This window comes from Bombina bombina, chromosome 1 (genome assembly GCF_027579735.1).
Source record: "Bombina bombina isolate aBomBom1 chromosome 1, aBomBom1.pri, whole genome shotgun sequence".
Taxonomy (NCBI): Eukaryota; Metazoa; Chordata; class Amphibia; order Anura; family Bombinatoridae; genus Bombina; species Bombina bombina.
In genome coordinates this window covers 419,811,971-419,822,485 of record NC_069499.1, presented here as the reverse complement: position 1 = coordinate 419,822,485, position 10,515 = coordinate 419,811,971, and the positions used below count along the sequence as shown (strand labels likewise).

At 32.3% G+C, this 10,515-nt stretch overlaps 1 protein-coding gene across 2 annotated transcripts in view; it reads left to right on the top strand.

Moving 5' to 3' along the window:
• Positions 1-10,515, top strand: part of ITGB6 (integrin subunit beta 6) — a 330,575-nt gene that overhangs the window by 283,649 nt on the left and 36,411 nt on the right. For both annotated transcript variants that reach the window (XM_053698353.1, XM_053698352.1), the window contains one exon: positions 4,017-4,136. In XM_053698353.1, coding sequence (XP_053554328.1) covers positions 4,017-4,136 — 120 coding nt within the window. The remainder of the gene's footprint in view (positions 1-4,016; positions 4,137-10,515) is intronic.

Below are 10,515 nucleotides of genomic sequence, written 5' to 3'. Positions count from 1 at the left end.
TTGCAAAGAAAGGTGGATATATTGGTCACTGATTTGTTTTTGTTTTGTTTTTGAATGTCAGAAATGTATATTTGTGAATGTTGAGATGTTATATTGGTTTCACTGGTAAAAATAAATAATTGAAATGGGTATATATTTGTTTTTTGTTAAGTTGCCTAATAATTATGCACAGTAATAGTCACCTGCACACACAGATATCCCCCTAAAATAGCTATAACTAAAAACAAACTAAAAACTACTTCCAAAACTATTCAGCTTTGATATTAATGAGTTTTTTGGGTTCATTGAGAACATGGTTGTTGTTCAATAATAAAATTAATCCTCAAAAATACAACTTGCCTAATAATTCTGTACTCCCTGTATATATAGGGGTGGAAAAATATCACTATGGTTTACTATTCAGGGGTTAACAGCTACTAGCCCAAAAGGCAAAAGTTCCAATCGACAATGTTAAAGATAGGAAAAAGTCAAATTTCTAAGTCTGCTGCAATTTCTAAGTCGTCCGGGACCAGTGGACCACTGGAAATTCCAAGCCCTGTGTGTATATATAAATATAAATATATATATATATATATATATATATATATATATATATATATATATATATATATATATATATATATATATATATATATATATATATATTGGAATGGAGTGTGTTCTAATAGCGCTTGCAGAAGATGTTCCTCACAAGCAAATAGGAGGGAGGAAAACAGAAATGGGGATATCCCCAGATGAATGAGGGCAATTTGAGGAGAAATTAAATAATAATAAATGCTCACCTGTTGGATCACAGGGACCAGCGATCAGCGACGGGTAGAAATGGATGGTGTGTGTAAACACCAAAGCACATGTGAGGGAGACAAGAAAAATATGCACCCAAAAGGATATTTATGTATATATTAATATCTCATAATATCAAACGGAGGCTGCTTGTGGGAACTTCCAATTCTTACCACACTGTATATGTGGACAGAGGGTAAAGAGGAAGGAAGTTCCTATTTAATATGAGCTGATAACCAAAAAATATGTAATGATGAAAAAGTAAAAAAAGGGGAAAATATATGAAAAAATATATATATGCGTGGATATGAAGAAATAAACAAGAGTATTAAAAACAGTTATAATTTATTATTGTACTCTTAAAAATATATAAAAAAGGTGTATGCAAATATGTGTTATAAAATTTAACAGATAAAAAATATTATATAATATATATAAAAAACATATGAATTAGCCTCTGATGAAGTGAGCTGATACGCTCACGAAACGCGTAAGGCACGTGACGCACGTTCGTGACGTCACTTCCGGAATTCCGATACACACGCCGAGACCTTGCCACTAGCTGCACCGTGCAGCGTTGGTGGTCTCAGCCGCTTTTTTCAAATCCTTTTTTGATCCCTAGGACCCTACCATTGGGCACCCATCCTCAGCTTTATATTTATAGTAAGTAAATCTGCCACCCACTCGGCACCACATTCCTTCGTGCTGCCTGGCCACTTATTTACCCCATTTTTTTCGTTCAATATTATTGTTTTTAACTAGTTTGGCTATTATCATATGTTTTTTATATATATTATATAATATTTTTTATCTGTTAAATTTTATAACACATATTTGCATACACCTTTTTTATATATTTTTAAGAGTACAATAATAAATTATAACTGTTTTTAATACTCTTGTTTATTTCTTCATATCCACGCATATATATATTTTTTCATATATTTTCCCCTTTTTTTACTTTTTCATCATTACATATTTTTTGGTTATCAGCTCATATTAAATAGGAACTTCCTTCCTCTTTACCCTCTGTCCACATATACAGTGTGGTAAGAATTGGAAGTTCCCACAAGCAGCCTCCGTTTGATATTATGAGATATTAATATATACACAAATATCCTTTTGGGTGCATATTTTCTTGTCTCCCTTACATGTGCTTTGGTGTTAACACACACCATCCATTTCTACCCGTCGCTGATCGCTGGTCCCTGTGATCCAACAGGTGAGCATTTATTATTATTTAATTTCTCCTCAAATTGCCCTCATTCATCTGGGGATATCCCCATTTCTGTTTTCCTCCCTCCTATTTGCTTGTGAGGAACATCTTCTGCAAGCGCTATTAGAACACACTCTATTCCAATTCTCACCACTTTAGTCTCATTCAGGAGGAATGAGACATCACTAATAGCAGCAGGCATTGGACATCCTCATAGAGCATTTCACTGCACAACTACTATTACTCTTGTTGTGGCGCAACTACCTAAAACCCTCTCTCATCGCATATATATATATATATATATATATATATATATACACAGACACACACACGTATACCTTTGAGCCCTTCCCAGTCCAACACCTTGCCATATAACTTTCCTTTAAAAACACATTTTATACATTTATTTAAATAACAAATACATATTTTACATTTAATATGTATAATTTTACATGTGTTTTGTTATGCTATACTTCTAGCCCTAACACTTTACTTCAGGCCTCAAGTCACACAAGCTTAGTACTGTTAGGTGTTGTGCTTGAACACAGGAGCTCTCAACTTGTAATTCAGCTTTTCCATGGATTTCCATGGATTTGAAATACCAGATTGCACACTAATCTTGTCAATCGCACCCCACTTGTAATCTGTGCCTATAGTGGCTAAATCTGTGTACTATCAGTGTATATGGATGTCTTTTTTGGTGATGATTTAAGTAATAACAATACATTTAAAATATAAGCCAACTGAGAAGCACATAAGATGTGGAACGTAATAAACCATATGACAAATTAGTGGTAATGTATGGCTTTCTAAATGCAGCTGGTTAATATACTGTGTAATTTGGTTGTTTTATTTGAATCTGACTTGGTTTTGGGCTTCAGGATGCATCTGCCCTCCTCTGTTATGAGATTCATACAACATTTGCACTGAACTGATCATGACTTTTGTAAGTTTTTGAGTGATAAAAATGTATGTACAAAATAGTAGTTCACTAGGGTGTTCTAGAATGGATAAAATACCTCAATTTCAATACATCAACTCCCTTTTTACTTTCATATAACCATTCTTATTAGATTTTGCTCTTTTGCAATGCATCTAAAAAGTCTTATAAAAAATAAATGAAAAACTAATATGACAACAAAAACAGAGCTCTTCTGTGACTTTTACAGTTCTTTTATATATTTTTATTTGTAGTTATATATAAATAATATTTTTAATATAATTTTTTTGTATGTGACTTTTTCTCTCTTTTTTTCCCTTGCAATTATTTTACTTTAAAACATTAGAGTTCTTTAAAAGTATATGTAAAATGATTTAGAATGGTTATAGAAAGGTTCACATTGTAGATATATGATCCTTTTCTAACCGCCCCCGTGCTTGCTTTTTATTTCAACGTCAAAGACTTTGCATGTTCCTAAGATAAAAACTTGACTAGAGCAGCAGTAAAGCAAGCTGATAGCTAGTAAGGCCGTAGTTTCCCTTAAATAACTTTTTGATCTTTCTACAACTGAATCAAATTACTCTGAGCTGACATTCCCTGTTTGTGTAATGATCTGATTTCTTCTGTGGTGACAATGTATGCCAAGCCATGCATAGCAAGAGCTCTAGTTAAGGTTACAGCTATGTATAGGTATCTATCGGATACACTCTTATTTACTATAGACTCCCGAGCTCCAAGTAATTGAGATCATACGGTTTCCATGTAACAAACAAATGATAGCATTGTATGCCTCTAGCTCTTTTTACATAGCGTTCAAATGAGTCCATGAATAGCTATGCCACTTTCCAAAAGATAGGTGCATTATTATGGTTAATGCTGAAAGACACCTGAAGGTAAAAAATAATCACAGTGATATAGGTAAAAATAAATAAAAAAATTAAACAGGCTCTGGCAATTTCTTCACAAGACTTCAATCTTAACCATTTGTGAGAGGCCACTGACACAGTGATCCATCAAGGCCTTTGTTTTGATGTCATGCATCTTATTTAACCTGTCTTTCTCTTTTATTCCCTTCAGATTTCTCTGAAGATAAATCTATTTTCTGTTCTGTGCAAGGTGAAAATGAATGTGCTATTACATTTGGGATGGCAACAGATGAGCAAGGAAAGAAAGTAATTCATAATGTACGACAAAAAGGTAGGCATTTAATATTGTCTGTCAGAGGTTATAATGTGAAAAGCGAAACTGTGACAAATCATAGCTGACCTTCATAATACTTTAAGACACATTATTACCATTTTCATAAATATTTGTTATCTTGTTGTCTTATTTTTATCATTTATAAACATGCATAAACATAAATTAAAAAAAGCGTAATATAGATATTGGCACTTCTGACACCTATTGCTGAATATGTAACAAACGTTAACATAACACTTTTCAGCCCTCAGTACTAAGGATGGGCAAATGTCTGCAAAATGGCACTGAATGCTAGAACATATATTCCACAATCACATTTGTATACAGAATACATATTCAACACACTATTTCACGTATAATAATCAATATAAGAGAAAATATTTTAAAACAGCAAACTACTACATTTCAATGTTGATTTTTTTATCAGCCTTATTCAGGTTCATATAAATAAAATGTAGCATATTTGAATATGCAGAATAATAATATTGATTTGTTAAGATTAAATTGGCCAAGATTAATGGTTTCACATAAATTTGGAGATGCATTCATTTATCCCAGCTTTAACCACTGAACCTTGAATGTCATATCTAGTATCTCTTTTACCATCTCTAAAAATTAGTTGTAAACAAGACCTTTGTATCATTCACATAAATAACGGTATTTAAACATGTTAGACAGGTTATTTGGCCTATGAAGTAAAAGATGTTTAAATTAAGATTCAAACTAATAGAACAGTATACGTTCCTACTAATGCTCATTGGATAAGTAGTAGTTCCTACTAATGCTAGATAAATAATGATTACCTCTTGCTAATGGTGTAATGTGTAAATCCTGCTCTTTTATATCAATGATAAAATAAATCCTTTTAACTCCATGCTATGTATTTTCCTCAGCAAATATACATTGGCTCTCAGTTTTTCTGTTCAATTTATTAAAAGCTTGAAAGCTGTTGATACATTTATGCAAATAATGATTTTATATCCTAATAAGGAAGGAGAATTGGAACACGTTGCAGTCTAACATTAGCTCAAAGTGTCTGATGAAGGGGTGCAATCCCAGAAACGTCACATGCTGTAATCTTTGTGCCAATAAAGCACTTTATTCACAAAATCTAGTGAGTGCATGCTTCCTATGGATTTTATATATAATTATATATATATATATATATATATATATAAACACATATACACATATTTAGAAATATATATATATATTATAGCCCTTTCCATTCAAACACCATGTCATACATATATCATATATCATATATATCATATACAGTACATTTACTTATACATTTTAACCCTTATGAAAATAAATTATTATTATTTATATGATTCATTCAGAAACTGTCAATATGTATGTAACACTTTATTTTAATGTTTTATTGTTGTTTTTGGTGCACATTTTTTTTTAACCCTTACACTTTACATGAACGCAAATTTTGTTTGCGCTCAAGCAAACCCGTTTACTTTCAACTTGTAATAAACGCACAAGTTAGCATGGTGTGATATTGCTTATCTTGCCACTTGTAACCTATACCTGTATGTTTTAATTATTTAATGTCTCTTTAAGCTTATTTAAGAATTATAGTGAATTAGAATATTGAAAGTAGTAATGTAGACATTATTTTACACCAGCCATGGTTATTTAAATACCCTTTGAGAGAAAAATAGTTACAGTAATTGTGATGTTACATTTTATTCATTGTATTAGGGAATAACATAATGATATTTAACTAATTCCTGAATCCAGTGGTGTAACCCTGTAGAATACTGTGCAGCATAGTGATAAAACAGTTGTATGAATATATACAATATAACAGCCCTATTAATTACTTTAAATTTAAAAAATAGCATTATTTTAACATCTGAAAAAGTATAAACATATATACTCTATGATACGTCTGTTTTTGTGTCCATTTCTCACATATAATTTCCAAGCCCTGATTCTCTATAAAACCATTAGTCAGGTATTTTAACAAATTATGTCCCAAAGCTCAGCTACAAATCATTACTATAATATCTAAGTGGAGATATGAGTGTATCTTCTACAATTAATTTACTTCAAGGTTTGTAATTTCTACTGCAGTACATAGCATTAAGATGTTTAAAGGGACATGAAACCCAATATTTTTCATTCATGATTGAGATAGAGCATACTATTTTAAATAACTTTACAATTTAGGTCTAATATCTAATTTGATGCGCTACTGAGACCTAGCTGCTGATTGGTGGATGCACATATATGCCTCTTGATACTGACTCACCCAATCTGCCAATCTGTTCAGCTAGTTTTTAGTAGTGCATTGCTGCTATTTCAACAAAGGAAACAAATGGCTCGATTACGAGTTTTGCGTTATGGTGAAAAAGCAGTATTATGGCTCTTTTTCACTACCGCTGGTATTATGAGTTTTGCAGGTATATCTGTACCGCACACTTTTTTGGCCGTAACGCAACGTAAGTACCGCAGCTTTCAAAAAGTCCCTTTTCAATGGGATTTCCACAACGCCGGTATTACGAGTTTGCCTGTCCGGCCAAAAATTAAGCGGTACAGCCTATACCCTGAAGATCTGTACCGTAAACTGAAAGTCAGTAGTTATGGCGTTTTTATGTTACAAAGCCGTAACATAAAACTCATAACTAAAGTGCTAAAAAGTACGCTAAAACCCATAAACTACCTATTAACCCCTAAACCGAGGCCCTCCCGCATCGCAAACACTAAAATAAAATTATTAACCCCTAATCTGCCGCTCCGGACATCGCCACCACTATAATAAACATATTAAACCCTAAACTGCTGCACTCCCGCATCACAAACACTAGTTAAATATTATTAACCCCTAATCTGCTGTCCCTAACATAGCCGCAACCTACATTACTGTTATTAACCCCTAATCTGCTGCCCCCGAAATCGCAGCCACTATACTAAAGTTATTAACCCCTAAACCTAACTCTAAGTCTAACACCCACTAACTTTAACATAATTTAAATTATTCCAAATAAAAATTACAATTACTACCTAAATAATTCCTATTTAAAACTAAATACTGTTCTTACCTGTAAAATAAAACCTAAGCTAGCTACAATATAACTAATAGTTACATTGTATCTATCTTAGGTAAAAAATTTATTTCACAGGTAAGTTTGTATTTATTTTAACTAGGTAGACTAGTAAGTAAATAGTTATTAACTATTTACTAGATAACATTTAAACTAATTACACCTAATCTAATAGTCCTATCAAAATAAAAAAATAAAAAAAATAAAAAAACACTTTCCTAAACTAAACTGCCAATAGCCCTTAAAAGGGCCTTTTGTGGTGCATTGCCCCAAATAAATCAGCTCTTTTACCTGTAAAAAAAAATACAACCCCCCAACAGTAAAACCCAACCCCCACACAACCAAACCCCCCAAATAAAATCCTATCTAAAAAACCTAAGCTCCCCATTGCCCTGAAAATGGCATTTGGATGGGCATTGCCCTTAAAAGGGCATTTAGCTCTTTTTCAGCCCAAACCATAATCTAAAAATGAAACCCACCCAATAAACCCTTAAAAAAAACTAACACTAACCCCCAAAGATCCACTTACAGTTTTTTAAGGGTTTATTGGGTGGGTTTTATTTTTAGATTAGAGTTTAGGTTGAAAAAGAGATAAATACCCTTTTAAGGGCAATGCCCATCCAAATGCCCTTTTCAGGGCAATGGGGAGCTTAGGTTTTTTTAGTTAGGATTTTATTTGAGGTTTCGGTTGTGTGGGTGGTGGGTTTTACTGTTGGGGGGTTGTTTGTATTTTTTTTTACAGGTAAAAGAGCTGATTTCTTTGTGACAATGCCCCACAAAAGGCCCTTTTAAGGGCTATTGGCAGATTAGTTTAGGCTAGTTTGTTTTTTATTTGGGGGGGCTTTTTTATTTTGATAGGGCTATTAGATTAGGTGTAATTAGTTTAAATATTTGATAATTTCTTTTTTACTTTTTTGTAATTTAGTGTTTGTTTTTTTTGTAATTTAGTTAATTGTATTTAATTAATGTAATTTATTTAATTGTAGTGTAAGGTTAGGTGTTAGTGTAAGACAGGTTAGGTTTTGTTTTACAGGTAAATTTGTATTTATTTTAACTAGATAGTTAGTAAATAGTTAATAACTATTTACTAACTAGTCTACCTAGTTAAAATAAATACAAACTTGCCTGTAAATAAAAATAAAACCTAAGATAGCTACAATGTAACTATTAGTTATACTATAGCTAGTTTAGGGTTTATTTTACAGGTAAGTATTTAGTTTTAAATAGGAATTAGTTAGGTAATGATAGTAATTTTTATTTAGATTTATTTTAATTATATTAAAGTTAGTGGGTGTTAGGGTTAGGGTTAGACTTAGGTTTAGGGGCTAATAACTTTAGTATAGTGGCAGCGACGTTGGGGGCAGCAGATTAGGGGTTAATAAGTGTAGGTAGGTAGCGATGACATTGGGGGCGGCAGATTAGGGGTTAATAAGTGTAATGTAGGTGGCGGCGATGTTGGGGGCGGCAGATTAGGGGTTAATACATTTATGTAGGTGGTGGCGATGTTGGGGGCGGCAGATTAGGGGTTAATAAGTATAATGTAGGTGTCGGCGATGTCGGGGCAGCAGATTAGGGGTGTTTAGACTCGGGGTTTATGTTAGGGTGTTGGGTGTAAACATAACTTTTCTTCCCCATAGGAATCAATGGGGCTGCGTTACGGAGCTTTACACTCCTATATTGCAGGAGTTAGGCTTTTTTTAGCCGGCTCTCCCCATTGATGTCTATGGGGAAATCGTGCAAGAGCACGTAAAACCAGCTCAAAGCAGCGCTGGTATTTGAGTGCGGTATGGAGCTCAATTTTGCTCAACGCTGCAATATTGCCTGTTAACGCCGGGTTTTTGCAAACCTGTAATAGCAGCGCTATAGGGAGGTGAGTGGTGGCAATAACTTGCAAGTTAGCACAGAGCCGCTCATAACGCAAAACTCGTAATCTAGCAGAAAGTGAAAAAAGCAAATTTGATTATAGAAGTAAGTTGGAAAACTGTTTAAAATTGTATGCTCTATCCAAATCATGAAAAAAATGGGTTTTATGTCCCTTTGAAGGAACATGAAAGGCAAAATAAAACGTTTATGATTTAGACAGATCTTCTCAATTTTTTTCTGTGATCACATTGAGCTATTTCTCTTTAAATAATTTGTTGCTATCCTTTGTACCCCAGAAAAAACATATATATTAGCACTCTAGATAAACTAGGTTCTTTTGTAATAAGTTGCCCTTGAGACCACATGTTGCAAACCTTATAGAAGCAAAATGTTTACTGTATGCTAATTTAAAGGGTCAGGCAAGTGTAATCATAATATATATAGCAGCACAAATGTGCAATGGCCAACATGTTTAAGCATCAGCAAAATAACAAACAATTAAATGGTTACCAGTAAAGCAAGGTTATCAAACAGCTCATTATTATATAACAAACAGCCAGTTATTAAATAACAAACAGCAGATTATTAAATAACAATCAGAAGATTATTATATAACAAACAGCAGATAATTATATAATAAACAGCAGATTATAATATAACAAACAGCAGATTATTATACAACAAACAGCAGATTATTATACAACAAACAGCAGATTATTATATAACAAACAGCAGATCATTATATAATAAACAGCAGATTATAATATAACAAACAGCAGATTATTATACAACAAACAGCAGATTATTATATAACAAACAGCAGATTATTATATAACAAACAGCAGATTATTATATAACAAACAGCAGATCATTATATAACAAACAGCAGATTATAATATAACATACAGCAGATTATAATATACTGTAACAAACAGCAGATTATAATATAACAAACAGACAATTATTATACAACAAACAGCAGATAATTATATAACAAACAGCAGATTATAATATAACAAACAGCAGATTATAATATAACAAACAGCCTATTATTATATAACAAACAGCAAATTATTATATAACAAACAGCAGATTATTATATAACAAACAGCAGATCATTATATAACAAACAGCAGATTATAATATAGCAAACAGTAAATAATTATATAACAAACAGCAGATTATAATATAACAAACAGCAGATTATAATATACCATAACAAACAGCAGATATTATAACAAACAGCCAATTATTATACAACAAACAGCAGATAATTATATAACAAACAGCAGATTATTATATATCAAACAGCTGATTTTTATATAACAAACAACAGATTATGATATAACAAACAGCGAGCATTATATAATGTAAAATAATATTTGTAAAGGATTTTCTGAAACTGCATGTGTGTTACTTGTGTAACATGGATAGGGGTGCTGGTGTATTATAAA